Below are 18,454 nucleotides of genomic sequence, written 5' to 3'. Positions count from 1 at the left end.
AATAGTAAATATCGAGTCCATTACACTGGGAAATTTTAAAGGCCTTCCACGCTAAAAGAAATATACACGATATTCACGATTTTAAACTCGGAGGAAGGGAGGGTTAAGAGGGGCGGGGAAGAGAAGAAAGATGGAATTCTTTGCAAACTAAGTTTCCGTAGCAAAATTAAAAACTCATGCCTCTAAGGTACCCAAAAGAAAATCACCACACTTAACACAAATAGCTTTCTGCCTAATTCGTCTCCTGAAGAAAAGCCTCCCCTGGTGGGTACCGGGGCCAACACATCAAAACACCACCACCGCCCACCCAGCCCCCGAGACCCTCTGGCAGGGACCAGCGGCCGTATCCCCGCACACGCGGGCACCTTTCAGGTCCTAAGAAGAGGCGTAAAAAGAAGGACCTGGGACCGCGCCTGGAGGACACCTCACACCCGCACCGCGCGGCCCGGCGCGGCGCGGGCGCCCGGCTGTCACGTCCGACCCGCGGCCCAGGACCCGCAGCGGCCGCGCCGGCGCCCAGGCCTCCGCGCCGGGCCGCGCGCCCCCGCCGCCCGCAGGCTCCGCGGCCTAGGCCGTCCGGGGACCCAGGGGTCCTGGGGCCCGGGGTCGGGGGACCGAGGAGGGGCCGCCGCCCGCCGCCCGCACTCACTTGGTCCTGCAGTCCATGGCTGCATGTCGCGGGGGCCGCCCCGCCCCGCCGGCCGCCGCGGGAACGGCCGCTCAGAGCCCCGGCGGCCGCGGCCCGGCGGTGGAGCTGCGCCCGCCCCGCCCCCACGCCCGGGTGACCGCGCGGCCGCCGCCCCCGCCGCCCCCTCGCGCCGGCCTCGCGCAGCCTGCACCTTCCGCGAACCAGGAAGTCGGCGGGCGGGGCCGCAGCCGGACCGCCTCACCTGGGCCGCGCGCCCCGCCGGCCCCCGCAGGGGGGGTGGGGGTGGGGGCCGGGCCGTGGGCGGGCGTCGGGGGGGGCCCGCGCAGGGGCCCTGCCCTGGGACCCGCCGGCCGCTGTGCGGCCAGATCGCAAGTGCCCCACGTCCTGAGCGCCGGACCGGCCGGCTGCCTCCCCGCGGCCGGTCCAGGCTCGGGGCGTCAGGACTGCAGCCCCCCAGAAAGCAAAGAACCTGACAAAGCACCTGGACTCGCCCTGTGCCCCACCCCGCGTGCGCCCGGAGCACCAATTGCCCGTGTTTGCTCGACCCTTCGTAGGCTGGGGCGTTTCGTTGCTTTCAGGCTGCAAACCCGGACGGAGCTCCAGGTGCCGCTCAGCTCCAGCTGGGCCTGGTTACCTCCGAATCCAGAGCCGCCCCCTCTGGAGTCGGGAAGGTTAGGACGTGCACCTGCTCAAGAGCCCTGCCAAGCAGCCAAATAACAGTGCTCCACTTGCCTGCACGTCGGGGACACAGACCTCCCCCACCTCGGGCCGCCGCATGGCCAAGCACTCACCTGGGACACACCCACGAAGGGACAGGCCTCGTGAAAGGGCAGCCGGGGGCTCAGGGCTGGACGGCGGCCCGAGGGCAGAGGGGCTCGCGCAGAGAGCTGCCGTGTTCAGAGCCCGGGCGTACGTGGGAGCAGCTAGTATGCACCGTCCCACCACTTGCGGTCACTCTGCGTGACAGACACTTTCACCAGCATCTCACAGATGAAGAAGCGGGCCAAGCCAACCCCGTGGTGATGGCCAAGCGGGATTTCAGACCAGGTCTACCCTATACCGCCTCTCTCCCTGGGGTGCTGCCTCCTATGTAGGATCTACTGAGAGCAGAGCTAGAAGTAGCCTTAGGATGGACGTGCGAAAGGCCGTCCAGGGCTGGGCTGTTAACGCAGAGACCTTCCCGAGAAGCCTTCTCCCACGCGTTACCACCCTTGACACGTGGATGGCCTCAGTGTTTTTCATCCAAATAGGGGTTGCTTCAGACTTTATTCATGCAAAAGGTAAGAGGATGAGAGGAAACCGAATGTGGTACGTATAGAGTGTGAGTCATGAGACATACAAGTTAAACAGGAAGTCTTGGGAATTAAATAAAGAATTTAGAATCAAGAACCTAAAATTAAACTCAGTTATACCGATCTCAAACGTTCTTACCAAAGATAGGCTGTTACTTGGTCAACAAAACAAGATATATTGCATAGTCAGACCCGATAGTTTAAAATGAGGACAGGACATAATGGGGAAACAAAAAAGTTATATTTTAGCATAATGTGTTGTCATAGCTTGACTTGGGGTGAGACACTTCAGTTTCTCGGTTCCTACATTTGTAAAATGGGAATTACTACTTGTGTATCACATGAATGATATGATGTTCAAATTTAAAAGTGCTACTAATTGTGTGCTCTTTTGAGAAATCATTCTGTGGATTTCAGTTTCACAATGAGGCAAAATACACCACATAATTTTTTTCCCAAATAAAACTCTTTTCTATATAAGAAGTTACCATAGTCCATAGCCTTGAAAAAAAATCTGTAAACTCAAAAACCACTTCTGCTCCAAGTGTCACTAAATTTCTCAGACTTCTACTTTCATTATATTTAATTCTTCTCCAATGAAAGGAACCCTAGCTGGGGTGCCTGCATCAGGAGTTTTTAATTTGTGGTGAGGAACTATTAATACAACTGTTTTCTCCAACCATTTGTTGAGATTTAAGTGACAGTCATACCCCTGCACAATATAATTTTTTTAATTTAAGTATATGAAGAGGAAATACTATGTATGCACACACAAATCTTTTTAAACTGGCTTTTAGGCCGACCATGATGAAGAAGTTTATTCATCTATTCAGATATTACTGAGGTAAAAGGGATAGAAACACAGATGGACACAATTTGCATGATTTGTTTAAAATTACTGAAAAAAGAGAATTTTGTATACAATTATCTTGGTGAGATGTTTATTGAAACCCGTGGTATAAGTTTAGCAGTTTTAGAACCTCTGACATGAGTGGTAGAGAACTCTACAAAGGGCAAGCCTTCAAATTGGTATTAGATCTTCCTAAGATCATATTTCAGCAGTAATATTCCCTACTTGACGATTGATGTTAACGTATTTCAGGACTATAGTCATCAAAGGACATAGTCTGCATGTGGTCAAAGAACCACATAGTTTATATAGTTTATAAGCTAATAATCTTAAAATGTTTTGAGCTTATTTTAATTTTCTGTGTGTGTTTGTAAAGAATATACATAAAAATATGTCCTTGGGAATTCCCTGGTGGTCCAGTGGTTAGGACCCAGCACTTTCACTGCTGTGGGCCCAGGTTCAGTCTCTGGTCGATGGAACTAAGATCCCACAAGCCGCACGATGCGGAACGGCCAAAATATAAATAAATAAAAATAAAAATATGTCCTTGATCAAATATCATGATTGTGTTGTTGACATCTTCTGTTACTGGATTTGTATCTGCCTGACACAGTTCAATTAATGGAGGAGATGACTTGAAATCTCCTAATGTGATGGTGGATTTGTCTATCTCAATTTGAAGTTCTTTCAATTTTTGCTTTATATAGTTTGGGGCTGTGTTGTAATATGCAAGCCAGTTTATAATTATTATATCTGCCTGGTAAACTTATTATGTTGTGACTTTCTTAAGCTCTAGCAATGCTTTTGCCTTAGTATCTAAACAGCTTTCTTCTGATAAGTGTTTACCTAGTATTAGTATCTCTCTTTTCATCCTATTACATCAAAACCTTCTAAATCATTATGTGTAGATTTATCTAACAAATGTTAATTTTGGCTTTCAGCCTAGTCTGATAATCACTGACTCTTAGATTGAGCATTTAGACCATTGCATGTATTATAATTGCTGACATATTTGAATTTATTTCTGCCATCTAATGTTGTACTTTCCATTTGTCTTCTCCGGATCTGTTTTTTTTCTCTCACCTTTCCTTCTTTAGGATTGATTGATTTTTTTTTTTTTTTTTTTAATGCTTCCACTTCTCCCCTATTCTAGTTTGTAAGTTATGTACTCTGTTCCTATTCATCTAGTGATTATCCTGGAAATTTTAACAGGCAAATTTATCTGATTAAATCCAAAGTTTATCACTACATGAACCTTCTCCCAAACAACACAAGGACCTTTAAAATACCCTCCAAAACTACAATACATTATTTATGTTGTTTTATATCAATGTTTGTTTAGATTTACCCAGATGTCTACCACTTAGTTTGCTCTTCTTTCTTATTTCCATCTTAGATGTCCCATCTATGATTGCCTTCCTTCTGCCTAAAGTACATGCCATAGGTGCTGACTGATTCTCTCACTTTTTGTTTGGGTGAGGAATGTATGTATTTCACCCTCACTCTTGAAAAGTATCTTCACTGATAAAGAATTCAAAATTGACATTTCTTTCTGTACATTTGCAATACCATTACACTGTCTTCTAGCATCTCTAGTTATAATGTGAATTTTGAAAGTAATCTTGAAGTGTAATCTGTCTTCTCTCTCTGCTTTTAAGATTTTTTGTTTGTCTTTAGACTTCTAGTTTCGCTATGAAGCATTGAGATGAAGATTTTTTTTTAATCCATCCTTCTTGATTTCTTTGCATTTCTTGACCCTGGACTGGTGATTTTCGTCAGTTCTGGGAAATTCTGAACCCCATCCTTTCTCCTCTTTCCTTCTGGGACTCTGATTATACACATGTTCTCTTTTTACCCTCCATTTCTCTTAACATCTCTTTCATAGTTTCTTTTTCTTTATCATTCTAGGCAGAATTCTGGATAATTTCACAAAGATCTTTTTTTTTAATAGATCTTTATTGGAGTATAAGTGCTTCATAATACTGTGTTAGTTTCTGTTGTACAACAAAGTGAATCAGGCACGTGCATACATATGTCCCCATATCCCCTCCCTCTATCTCACCCCTCATGTGGTATCTTCCTTTTCATTAATTCTTTCCCTGGCTTTGTCTCATCTTCTGTTAAAGCCAAACATTTAGTTTTTAATTTATATTACTTTTATTTCTAAAGCTCTTTTTGGTTATTTTTAAATCTGCTTTCTCAACTTGTGTTTTAAGCCTCTCTTTAATTTCTTAAAATATATTTAACAGGGCTTCCCTGGTGGCGCAGTGGTTGAGAATCTGCCTGCCAATGCAGGGGACACGGGTTCGAGCCCTGGTCTGGGAAGATCCCACATGCCGCGGAGCAACTAAGCCCGTGAGCCACAACTACTGAGCCTGCGCGTCTGGAGCCTGTGCTCCGCAACAAGAGAGGCCACAACAGTAAGAGGCCCACGCACCGCGATGAAGAGTGGCCCCCACTTGCCTCAACTAGAGAAAGCCCTCGCACAGAAACGAAGACCCAACACAGCCAAAATAAATAAATAAATAAATAAATAAATAAAAGTGAAAAAAATATATATTTAACATCCCTATTTTAAATTCTGTTTATGATAATTCCAATCTCTGAAGCCTTTGTGTGTCTGATTCTACTATCTGATTTTTTTCTGCTGGCTCTAACTTATGGTCCCTTCTTTTCTTCCACGTTTGGTGATTTCCTTTTGTTACCTGATCCTTGGAGCTTCATATGGGGAAATCTACTGAGACCTGAAAGGAAGCTGAGTTCTCTGGAGAGGATATTCATTTATTGCTGGTAGAAGTCTAAGGAGCACTACCAGTTCAGAACCCTCTGATACTAAATTCTCAGCTTGAAACTTTCCAGACCACCCAGGTGAGATTTGACTTGTAGTTATGAATCCTCCAGGAGGATTAACTCTGCTCCAATGTTTGAGACAATCAGTTTCCCTTGAGTCCCTTTGGCGTGCCCGGTTCTGAGGGGTATCCTATTGGACTTCCCACATTAGGAAGGACCTTAAGCCCCAAATGGCCATGATAACAGATACTCAAGTTCATCCAGCTTAACAGATCCCCTCTAGATGGAAGATGGCTGTGGTGGCCCCTTTACTTGTTCCTCACCCCAGCTCCTCACCACTACCAAGTACTCCTCGCTTCCTTGACTGCCCTTAAATGCCTTTAATAATTTTCAAAATATTTAATTCTGAATTTTTAACTACTTTCAGCATAAGTTTTAACTAGACATCATGATTGACTGGTTTTAACTACACAATAAAAAAGGTCTAATAACAACTTTTTATCCATCTAATAATGTCTACCTTCCTCAAGCCATACCCAAATAGTCCCTGACTTATACATCCTTATATATTAATGGTGTGGGGAAACCTAAGTTCAGGGCCTTTAGTGAGGCAACTGTCCTGCTTCACAACGTACTGTGATAACCATAAAGGTAACCCCCGGCCCCCAGACTCCATCCATTCACACAATGGAAATATGCCTTAGACAGAAATGAAGAGATACTGATACCAGGAGTATCGACAGCTCCTTCCCCTTTGGAGTATGGAAAGAGAAACAATATTGTCAACTCTAGAATGGTATTTCTTAAATAATACCTTTAATAATGCTTCAAGTTTAAAACAGCATAGCTAGACTCATCTGGGCCATGAGCTTCACCAATTTATATCAGGGTTTTAAATTCCAAACAATTAACTTAGAAATGAGCTTTTAGACACAACCCTCTCATGAGTTAACAGTCAGCATGGATCCAAGTCAGGCATTCCCTAAAATCTAACGCTACACTGCCTCCTATTATTATTCCCTGGTGAAATTTATTAATAATATCATCACCTTCATTTATTAAGGAAGAAAGGTCCTTTATGTAAAGTATTTAACAAGTCAAATTTCTTGAAGTCTTTAGAAAACCATCTTGAAAATATTTTAGTAGGACCTGCCTTCTAATACCAACTGAGATAGTGTTGTTAAAAAGAACATTCTCTAAGTATACTATTCTTTTTATGCTTAGCAGCAATATCATGAATTTGAATCTAGAGGTAAAATTCTCCTTTCAAATGACATATGAAGTACTTCTAAAATAGAGAGAAGGTCAGGATTTCCCTGGTGGTCCAGTGGTTAAGAATCCATCTTGCAATGCAGGGGACGCCGGTTTGATCCCTGGTTGGGGAACTAAGATCCCACATGCTGCGGGTCATTACTAAGCCTGCTCCCCACAACTAGAGAAAAGCCCACATACCCCAATGAAGAGCCCGCGGGCAGCAACTAAGACCCAACGCAGCCAATAAATAAATAATTTTTTTTAAAAAAATAGAGATAAGGTAGATGAGAAGACTTTGGAGCAATGTGTTTCCTGAACATATTATTCCTTGAGTTGTCTTCACACCTCATAGCCTATATTAGCATTCTATATTAATTTGAAAGCCAACTTCAGAAGTTGTCTTCCAGCTTGAAGACAAAGGGTTCAGATCATTCTTAACATCTCTATTACCAAATCTGAACATATCCAAATATTTATAAAATTCAAACAGGAAATGATGATATTTGTTTCTTTTGCTGTTAAACTTTTAGCTAAAAAGACAGTAGAATTCTCAAAAATGCAGCAAAAAGAGATTCTCCTTCCCCCCTGTTTCAGGTGATTTGCCCAAAATTATAAAATCAGATTCTCTTACCTCTGACCACCTTCAGCTAGTTCACTTTTACCTTTGTTCCTCATTTTTCCAGACACTGGAAAATTTAAAACAGTCCTTGGAGTTAAGCAAAAAGAATATTTGGAGCAGAGTATCAGCAACTGACTGTAAGCAAAGACTAGTTTTCTTCGTAAGCCTTGGGAGCCGCGCTGGATTGCAAGAAGCAGAGCTGAGTGTGTAACCCTGTGGCGCTGCGTGGGAAAGACTCTCCCAACCCCACCCACCAGATACTCCACACAAGTAAAGACATCCGCATTGTATGGCAACTCTGCTCACACCCATCTAATACTCTCCGGAGCCTAGTAATCACATTCGATGAGCAATGACGTTAGAATTTACTTGAAGGTAGCGTGAGAACATCTAATGCGATGTTACTAGTTCAACAGAGTCAGTAACCCCTATAAGCAGCCCTCACCCTGATACAAACAGAGAAATGATCCCCCGCCAATTCCTTACAGCAAGTTCTACTTTCCTAAGATACAATAACGAGGCAAACATTACACGCACTTACATCTGAGCAATTCTAGGGAGAGAAAGAAAAATGCTATGTGCCAGCCAACAGAACTCAGTCAAATACCACAGCAGAATATCCTTGAAGAGATAAACAGAGATTCAAAACTCCAAAATGTTTTGACTACTTCCCACTTTCCTTACTGGTGCAAATAAGAAGAAGATAAAAATAAACAAGGACTGAGAGGTCTCCTGGCCGTCCTCTTATCTCTCTGCTGTTTTTTCTGATGTCACAGATCCAAGACATAGGCAAGTATCTGGCAAGACAACCGTGGCCGGTAATCTTCCCTGGGAAGGAAGGAGCAGCCCACTGGCAGCTCCGTGAAACTCATCAAGGTCTTCTTAGTCTGGTGGGAATTCGCTCGCCTTGTAAAGAGGACTCAGCCTTACCTGCCTTTCTTCATTCACCGTGCACAGTTCCAGAAGCCTTTTCCTGTCCTCTTGAGGCTGCCAATCAGGATGGCTGAGCAGAGCAGGAATGCAGCGGGGCTCAGGGCCCGTGACTCAGTCCCCCCGTCTGCTGCCCCCGCACCCGTGTGGACTGACTGCTCTGTCTGTTGCCACACAGCCACCCCCTGGACTTCCCTTCACCTCCCTCTGGGTTGGATTGTACATCAGGAACATAGGACATTAGCCTATGCACTGGGCATGGTAATTACACTGTGTTCTCACCGCGGTTACTGAAGAAAATTACCAAACAGGTGTTAGTAATTCCTATTCCATGATGACATAAGGCCGTTGATCCCCACACGACCCATTTATTTCCCTCTCTGATTTTTAACACAAGCATGTTGCCCTTCCCCTTTAAATCAGCAGGTATGAACTCTTCAGTGATGCAGGCATGAATTCATGAGGAGAGGCCTACTATTAGAATTAGAAGGAAGGTTTTAAATCAAGTGCCCTGTGACTGAGTTAGCAAAAACTCACTCCAGCAAGCCAGCTGGCAAAACTACTTCCAAGTTGTGAGAGCGAAAAAAAAATCTTAACATTTGAGTCACTATATCATTTCATGCACAAAGACGTCGTGTACATACCAGAAAGACAAGCCTCTCCACATTTGCATGTATCCTTTTTATAGCTGTTGTGATTTTGCCAAGTGCTTTATGATATTTTATTTTATTAGCTGGGTATTTTATTAGCTGGGTCTCTCGATAGTCCTGTGAGGTACAGATTAGTAGGTAAAACAGGTACTACTGTACATGATGAGGCAGGAAGCAAACGCTCCAGGGACATTTTACTCCAAGAAAGCCTGTGTGGAGGAATGCACTTTCCCCTGTGTGCCAGAGGTACCAGGAAATAGAAGTCAGCCTGCAGAATACCATTGAGCCATTTTTAAAAGACATTTTCTTTATAAACCACATATATTTCTTTCCTCTCTCTCTCTCTCTTTCTTACTCAACAAAAGTGAGCAAGGCTCCAGCAGGTCTATATTTCAATTCAAAAGTATTATTATATGGCATCTCTCTCATGACATCTTTACATACCCAAATTACAAGCAGTATTAAATATTTTTGAGGTTATTCATTTCTTTTGAAGTCCTCTGTACAAGTTGTAGGATAAACAAAAGCATCTATATAAAAAACTAAAAGAGATTGTTAAAAGTTTGTTATATGGATCTAAAACATGCTGAAAAACTTATTACTCCCTCATTTTATAGATAATGAAAGCTAAAGTTGAAACTTTCTTAATGGATTGAATAATTAGTCCACAGACAAACTGTGTCTTCAGGGAAAGTCTTGGTCCGGCAACTGGATTTCCTGGTTCTCAAAGATGAAAAAGCAAAACTAAGTATAATCCTCTATGAACAGTCATAAAAATTCAAAATAGACCTTCTATTATGATTCTTGTTATTTTATATTATATTATTTGTCGTGTGAGTCTCCATTCAACACAAAGCTTTTAACCTATTACATTAAACTTCCATACTGGGAAACAATTATGCAGTAGGAATTTTTTATGTGAGGTGGAGGCCTAGAAAAAAAGAAGCCAATGAAGATACCCGTCTCTCTAGTCGAGCTGAGTATTACAAAAAATGGATGATAGGAAGAGCCGCCTGGGTAGATTTGAATTGGCACTTATCTTAGGATGGGCTCAGCCACACGCCCCCCGAACTAACGTTCAAATCCATCTTCTACTGAATACCCACTGGGCCTTCTGCTTCTCCACACTGTCTCCTCTGGCTCCAGGCAGTGTTCTCCCCTGATGTGCAGTTGCCATGGTCCTGTCCAGCTCTACCCCTCTTCCTTTAAATGAGCAAAGCCTTTATTTATTTATTTTTCCTTAATATATTTATTTATTTATTTTTGGCTGTGTCGGGTCTTCGTTGCTGCGCACAGGCTTTCTCTAGTTGTGGTGAGCAGGGGCTACTCTGTGTTGCGGTGCGCGGGCTTCTCATTGTGGTGGCTTCTCTTGTTGCGGAGCACAGGCTCTAGGCGCGAGGGCTTCAGTAGTTGTGGCACGTGGGCTCAGTAGTTGTGGCTCGTGGGCTCTAGAGCGCAGGTTCAGTAGTTGTGGTGCACGGGCTTAGTTGCTCCGTGGCATGTGGGATCTTCCCGGACCAGAGATCGAGCCCGTGTCCCCTGCGTTGGCAGGCAGATTCTTAACCACCGCGCCACCAGGAAAATCCCAAGGCAAACTCTTAAGAAGGCAATTTCAATCACTTGCTGGGGTATTAGAAGGATCTGTTCTTTTGTTAGTCCTTTGTTTTTAACCTCCCTGTCCTGGAGAGGACACCTCAGGTGACTGGGATTTCTCCACTTTGGCAAAAGTAGGTAATCGCTCTAGTAATGGATCTGTCATCCAAAGCCTCTTTCTGCACTTGATCATTATGTCCCCTTGGCTGTGCTGGTCAAATTTTCACCCATCCCTCACTTTACGGACTTCTGATGTAACCTACTAATTAGGCTGATCATGTGTCCCCTGTCTTTCCTCGACTAAGCCGAAATTTTGCTCTTTCTGTGTCATTGGAGCCTGGGATTAAAATAATTAAAAAATACAACCCTGACGTCTACCCCTGTCAAGGTTCTACTTGGTCAGGATATTGGAGAAACAATACTTTTCCCTGCCTGTGTCCCTTCCATGTTGAATATCTAAGTGTTTCAGCTGAAAGGATAACGATTGAGGCACTACAACATGTCAAAAGATGAAACACAATCCCTGCTTGACTGTGTCCTAGATAAAACCCTCAAAACCCCAAATGTCAACCATGACTGGCCCTCTGTGTGCCCCCTGAGGGTATATCTTGCAGATTCAGTTACCAATCTTGGGCCTATGGTTGCCTTGACATCTGGCACATAGGTGGTATTTGTTGATTGGGATCAAAATGGGAACTTGAAACTATATACAAGAAAATTCTCTCAAAGAAAGGCCAACCAGTTTCATTCCTGTGATCATTACTTTTCAATCTTAGTTTCTCAGTATAAGCCTTTTCTACAATATGGTTAATTTTCTGCATCAACAAGTTCAGCAGAGTGGAACTCTGGTTAAATAAAATGAGAATAAATTTAAAAGTTGCTAAGCTCTGTACCTTATAAAAATCATAGGGGGGGCTTCCCTGGTGGCGCAGTGGTTGAGAATCTGCCTGCTAATGCAGGGGACACGGGTTCGTGCCCTGGTCTGGGAAGATCCCACATGCCGCAGAGCAACTGGGCCTGTGAGCCACAACTACTGAGCCTGCGCATCTGGAGCCTGTGCTCCGCAACAAGAGAAGCCATGATAGTGAGAGGCCCGCACACCACGATGAAGAGTGGCCCCCGCTTGCCGCAACTAGAGAAAGTCCTAGCACAGAAACAAAGACCCAACATAGCAATCAACCAATCAATCAATAAATCTTTAAAAAAAAAAAAAGAAAAATCATAGGGCACCTCCCTGGTGGCACAGTGGTTGGGGGTCTGCCTGCCAATGAAGGGGACATGGGTTCGAGCCCTGGTCTGGGAGGACCCCACGTGCTACAGAGCAACTAGCCCATGCACTACACCTACTGAGCCTGTGCTCTAGAGCCTGCAAACCACGACTGCTGAAGCCCACGCACATGGAGCCCGTGCTCTGCAACAAGGGAGGCCACCGCAATGAGGGGCCCGCGCACCACAACGAGAAGTGGCCCCCGCTCGCTGCAGCTGGAGAGAGCCCACGTGCAGCGACAAAGAACCAAGATAGCCAAAAATAAAAATAAATAAAATAAATAAATTTTTAAAAAAATCATAGGAACTATGCTTTTTTATTATTTTCCAAAAAGAACGAGTATACTTGGACCTCAGTCTACCTATAGATTCATTGTATTAATATATATATATATTTTTTTTTTAATAGATCTTTATTGGAGTATAATTGCTTCACAACACTGTGTTAGTTTCTGTTGTATAACAAAGTGAATCAGCCATATGCATAGATATGTCCCCATATCCCCTCCCTCTTGAGCTTCCCTCCCACCCTCCCTATCCCACCCCTCTAGGTTGTCACAAAGCACCGAGTTGATCTCCCTGTGCTATGCGGCTGCTTCCCACTAGCTATCTATTTTACATTTGGTAGTGTATATACGTCAGTGCTACTCTCTCACTTCGTCCCAGCTTACCCTTCCTCCTCCCCATGTCCTCAAGTCCATTCTCTATGTCTACAACTTTATTCCTGCCCTGCAACTAGGTTCATCAGTACCTTTTTTTTTTTTTTAGATTCCATATATATGCGTTAGCATACGGTATTTGTTTTTCTCTTTCTGACTTACTTCACTCTGTATGACAGACTCTAACTCCATCCACCTCATTACAAATACCTCCATTTCATTTATTTTTATGGTTGAGTAATATTCCATTGTATATATGTGCCACATCTTCTTTATCCATTCATCTGTCGATGGACACTTAGGTTGCTTCCATGTCCTGCCTATTGTAAATAGAGCTGCAATGAACATTTTGGTACATGACTCTTTTTGAATTATGGTTTTCTCAGGATATACACCCAGTAGTGGGATTGCTGGTCATATGGTAGTTCTATTTTTAGTTTTTTAAGGAACTTCCATACTGTTTTCTATAGTGGTTGTATCAATTTACATTCCCACCAACAGTGCAGGAGGGTTCCCTTTTCACCATACCCTTTCCAGCATTTAATGTTTCTAGATTTTTTGATAATGGCCATTCTGACTGGTGTGAGGTGATACTTCACTGTAGTTCCGATTTGCATTTCTCTAATAATTAGTGATGTTGAGCATCTTTTCATGTGCCTCTTGGCCATCTGTATGTCTTCCTTGGTGAAATGTCTATTTAGGTCTTCCGCCCATTCTTTAACTGGATTGTTTGTTTTTTTGATATTGAGATCCATGAGCTGTTTGTATATTTTGGAGATTAATCCTTTGTCCGTTGTTTCATTTGCAAATATTTTCTCCCATTCTGAGGGTGGTCTTTTTGTCTTGTTTATGGTTTCCTTTGCTGTGCAAAAGCTTTTAAGTTTAATTAAGTCCCATTTGTTTAATTTTATTTTTATTTCCGTTACTCTAGGAGGTGGGTCAAAAAAGATCTTGCTGTGGTTTATGTCAAAGACTGTTTTTCCTATGATTTTCTCTAAGAGTTTTATAGTGTCTGGTCTTACATTTAGGTCTTCTTTAATCCATTTGGAGTTTATTTTTGTGCATGGTGTTAGGTAGTGTTCTAATTTCATTCTTCTACATGTAGCTGTCCAGTTTTCCCAGCACCACTTATAGAAGAGGCTGTCTTTTCTCCATTGTATGTTCTTGCCTCCTTTGTCATAGATTAGTTGACCATATGTGTGTGGGTTTATCTGTGGGCATTCTATCCTGTACCATTGATCTATATTTCTGGTTTTGTGCCAGTACCATATACCATACTGTCTTGATCACTGTAGCTTTGTAGTATAGTCTGAAGTACAGGAGCCTGATTCCTCCAGCTCCGTTTTTCTTTCTCAAGATGCTTTGGCTATTCAGGGTCTTTTGTGTTTCCATACAAATTGTGAAATTTTTTGTTCTAGTTCTGTGAAAAATGCCATTGGTAGTTTGATAGGGATTGCATTGAATCTGTAGATTGCTTTGGGTAATACAGTCATTTTCACAATATTGATTCTTCCAATCTAAGAACATGGTATATTTCTCCATCTGTTTATGTCATCTTTGATTTCTTTCATCGGTGTTTTATAGTTTTCTCAGTACAAGTCTTTTGCCTCCTTAGGCAAGTTTATTCCTAGGTATTTTATTCTTTTTGTTGCGATGGTAAATGGGATTGTTTCCTTAATGTCTCTTTCCGATTTTTTGTTGGTGGTGTATAGGAATGCCAGAGATTTCTGTGCATTAATTTTGTATCCTGCAACCTCACCAAATTCATTGATTAGTTCTAGTAGTTTTCTGGTGGCATCTTTAGGATTTTCTAGTATAGTATCATGTCATCTGCAAACAGTGACAGTTTTACTTCTGTTCCAATTTGTATTCCTTTTATTTCTTTTTCTTCTCTGATTGCTGTGGCTAAGATTTCCAAAACTATGTTGAATAATAGTGGTGAGAGTGGGCAACCTTGTCTTGTTCGTGATCTTAGTGGAAATGCTTTCAGTTTTTCACCATTGAGTATGATGCTTGCTGTTTGTTTGTCATATATGGCCTTTATTATGTTGAGGTAGTTTCCCTCTATGCCCAGTTTCTGGAGAGTTTTATCGTAAATGGGTATTGAATTTTGTCAAAAGCTTATTGAGATGATCATATGGTTTTTATTCCTTAATTTGTTAATGTGGTGTATCACATTGATTGATTTGTGTATATGGAAGAATCCTTGCATTCCTGGGATAAATGTCACTTGATCATGGTGTATGATCCTTTTAATGTGTTGGTGGATTCTGTTTGCTAGTATTTTGTTGAGGATTTTTGCATCTATGTTCATTAGTGATATTGGTCTATAATTTTCTTTTTTTGTGATATCTTTTTCTGGTTTTGGTATCAGGGTGATGGTGGCTTCTTAGAATGAATTTGGGAGTGTTTCTCCCTCTGCAATTTTTTGGAAGAGTTTGAGAAGGATGGGTGTTAGCTCTTCTCTTAATGTTTGATAGACTTCGCCTGTGAAGCCATCTGGTCCTGGACTTTTGTTTGTTGGAAGATTTTTCATTATGGTTTCAATTTCATTACTTGTGATAGGTCTGCTTATATTTTCTAATTCTTCCTGGTTCAGTCTTGGAAAATTGTACCTTTCCAAGAATTTGTCCATTTCTTCATGGTTGTCCATTTTATTGGCATATAGTTGTTTGTAGTAGTCTCTTATAATCCTTTGTATTTCTGCAGTGTCAGTTGTGATTTCTCCTTTTTCATTTCTAAGTTTATTGATTTGCGTCCTCTCCCTTTTTTCTGATGAGTCTAGCTAAGGGTTTATCAATTTTGTTTATCTTCTCAAAGAACCAGCTTTTAGTTTTATTGATCTTTGCTGTTGTTTTCTTCGTTTCTATTTCAATTATTTCTGCTCTGATCTTTATGATTTCTTTCCTTCTACTGACTTTGGGTTTTCTTTGTTCTTCTTTCTCTAATTGTTTTAAGTGTAGAGTTAGATTATTTATTTGAGATTTTTCTTGTTTCTTGAGGTGAGATTGAATTGCTATAAACTTCCCTCTTAGAACTCCTTTTGCTGCTTCCCATAGGTTTTGGGTCGTTGTGTTTTTGTTGTCATTTGTTTCTCTGTATTTTTTTATTTCTTCTTTGATTTCTTCAGTGATCTCTTGGTTATTTAGTAGCGCACTGTTTAGTCTCCAAGTATTTGTGTTCTTTATATATTTTTTTCCTGTAATTGATTTCCAGTCTCATCGCATTGTGGTCAGAAAAGATGTTTGATATGATTTCAATTTTCTTAAATTTTCCAAGGCTTGATTTGTGACCCAAGATGTGATCTATCCTGGAGAATGTTCCATGTGCACTTGAGAAGAAAGTGTATTCTGCCATTTTTGGGTAGAATGTTCTATAAATATCAGTTAAATCTATCTGGTCTATTGTCATTTAAATCTTATGTTTCCTTATTTATTTTCTGTTTGGATGATCTGTCCATTGGTGTAAGTGGGGTATTAAAGTCCCCTACTATTATTGTGTTACTGTCAATTTCTTCTTTCATGGTTGTTAGCATTTGCCTTATGTATTGAGGTGCTCCTATGTTGGGTGCATAAACATTTATAATTGTTATATCTTCTTCTTGGATTGATCCTTTGATCATTATGTAGTGTCCCTCCTTATCTCTTGTAACGGTCTTTATTTTAAAGTCTATTTTATCTGATACGAGTATTGCTACTCCAGCTTTCTTTTGATTTCCATTTGCATGGAATATCTTTTTCCATCCCCTCACTTTCAGTCTGTATGTGTCCCTAGGTCTGAAGTGGGTCTCTTGGAGACAGCATATATATGGGTCTTGTTTTTGTATCCATTCAGCCAGTCTGTGTCTTTTGGTTGGGGCATTTAGTCCATTTACATTCAAGTTGATTATCAATATGTATATTCCTATTAACATTTTCTTAATTGTTTTGGGTTAGTTTTTGTGGGTCTTTTTCTTCTCTTGTGTTTCCTACTGAGAGAAGTTTCTTTAGCATTTGTTGTAAAGCTGTTTTGGTGGTGCTGAACTCTCTTAGCTTTTGCTTGTCTGATAAGCTTTTGATTTCTCCTTGGAATCTGAATGAGATCCTTGCCGGGTAGAGTAATCTTGGTTGTAGGTTTTTCTCTTTCATCACTTTAAGTATATCGTGCCATTCCCTTCTGGCCTGCAGAGTTTCTGCTGAAACATCAGCTGATAACCTTATGAGGATTCCTTTGTATGTTATTTTTTGTTTTTCCCTTGCTGCTTTTAATATTTTTTCTTTGAATTTAATTTTTGTTAGTTTGATTAATATGTGTCTTGGTGGGTTTTTCCTAGGGTTTATCCTGTATGGGACTCTCTGTGCTTCCTGGACTTGGGGGACTATTTCCTTTCCCATGTTAGGGAAGTTTTCCACTATAATCTCTTCAAATATTTTCTCAGACCCTTTCTTTTTCCCTTCTTCTTCTGGGACCCCTATAATTCGAATGTTGGTGCATTTAGTGTTGTCCCAGAGGTCTCTGAGACTGTCCTCAATTCTTTTCATTCTTTTTTCTTTATTCTGCTCCTCGGCAGTTATTTCCACCATTTTGTCTTCCATCTCACTTACTTGTTCTTCTGCCTCAGTTATTCTGTTATTGATTCCTTCTAGTGTATTTTTCATTTCAGTTATTGTGCTGTTTGTCTCTGTTTGTTCTTTAGTTCTTCTAGATCTTTGTTAAGCATTTCTTGTATTTTCTCAATCGGTGCCTCTATTCCATTTCTGAGATTCTGGATCATCTTTACTATCATTACTCTGAATTCTTTTTCAGGTAGACTGCCTATTTCCTCTTTATTTATTTGGTCTTGTAGGTTTTTACCTTGCTCCTTCATCTGTGACATTTTTTTGCCATCAATTTTTTTTTTTTTTTTAATGAGTTGGATTGTGTTCCTGTCTTATTGGTTGTTTGGCCTGAGACTTCCAACACCGGAGTTTGTAGGCTGTTGTGTAGAGCTGGGTCTTGGTGCTGAGATGAGAACATCCTTGAGACCTCACTCCAGTGAATATTCCCTGGGGTCTGAGTTTCTCTGTTAGTCCAGTGGTTCGGACTCAGAGCTCCCACTGGAGGAGCTTCGGCCTGACCCCCAGCTCATGAAACAAGATCCCACAAGCCATGTGGGGTGGCAAAAAAAAAAAAGGGAACAATAACAAACTAAAAAATAAAATTAGACTAGGAAACTAACAGATATGTTAGAAAGAATATAAAAATAAAAATATAGATGATCAACAACTGGAAGGTACAACAGTACCACAGTAGTAAAAAACTAAATGAGCAAAGCCTTTAAAGATGCCGTCCTCTTGTTCTAAGCTGTTTCGCACTTTTCCCGCATACCATCATTCTCCCAGAGGACTCTATGTATCTTGGCTCCCAAACTGACTTAGCTCGAGTATGTGATCCATATTCTCTAGTTGGTTATAAAGGCTAGTCTACTCTTTGGTGAAGTTCAGATTTTTCGCCTAGGCTAATATTTTTATCACTAGAGACCACAGAGTTCCTGCCCCCATAGAGCCTATGGTCTAGTTAATAGAGACCAACAATAAACATGTAAGTACATAAATAATAAAATTTCTGATCGTAATGAGTGCTAAGAAGAAAATAAACAGAATGGTGACATAGTGGTGGTGGATAGACAAGGCAGGCCTCGCTAAGGGAGAGACATCTGAGCTGCAGACTGCAGTGGTTTGAAGATCCAGGGGTGAGGCTTCCTGGCCAAGAGAACAGGTAATGCAGAATCTTGGAGGCAGGGACAAGCATGGCACATTTAAAGAAAACCAGGGTGGCTGGTGAGAGTAGTAGGAGATAAAGTCTCCCAGAGAGCTGGGCAGGGGCCACATTGCAAAGGGTTTTTGCAGGTCATGGCAAAGGCTGTGTATTCTATTCTACTTGC

The 18,454-nt window shown here is 41.8% G+C and overlaps 1 protein-coding gene across 6 annotated transcripts in view; it reads right to left on the bottom strand.

Moving 5' to 3' along the window:
* The window catches only part of DENND1B (DENN domain containing 1B), a gene marked incomplete at its 3' end in the record, with an annotated part of 254,407 nt that extends 253,607 nt beyond the window's left edge, over positions 1-800 (bottom strand). For all 6 annotated transcript variants that reach the window (XM_082394433.1, XM_082394435.1, XM_082394436.1 and 3 more), the window contains exon 1: positions 650-800. In XM_082394433.1, the coding sequence (XP_082250559.1) occupies positions 650-666 (17 nt within the window). In that variant the 5' untranslated portion in view covers positions 667-800. The remainder of the gene's footprint in view (positions 1-649) is intronic.
* Positions 801-18,454: the final 17,654 nt, after the last annotated feature.

The sequence above is a fragment of the Balaenoptera borealis genome, assembly GCF_965194805.1.
Source record: "Balaenoptera borealis genome assembly, chromosome: 1".
Lineage (NCBI taxonomy): Eukaryota > Metazoa > Chordata > Mammalia > Artiodactyla > Balaenopteridae > Balaenoptera > Balaenoptera borealis.
Note: the sequence above shows the minus strand (reverse complement) of the source record. Positions and strands in the feature narration are given on the sequence as shown.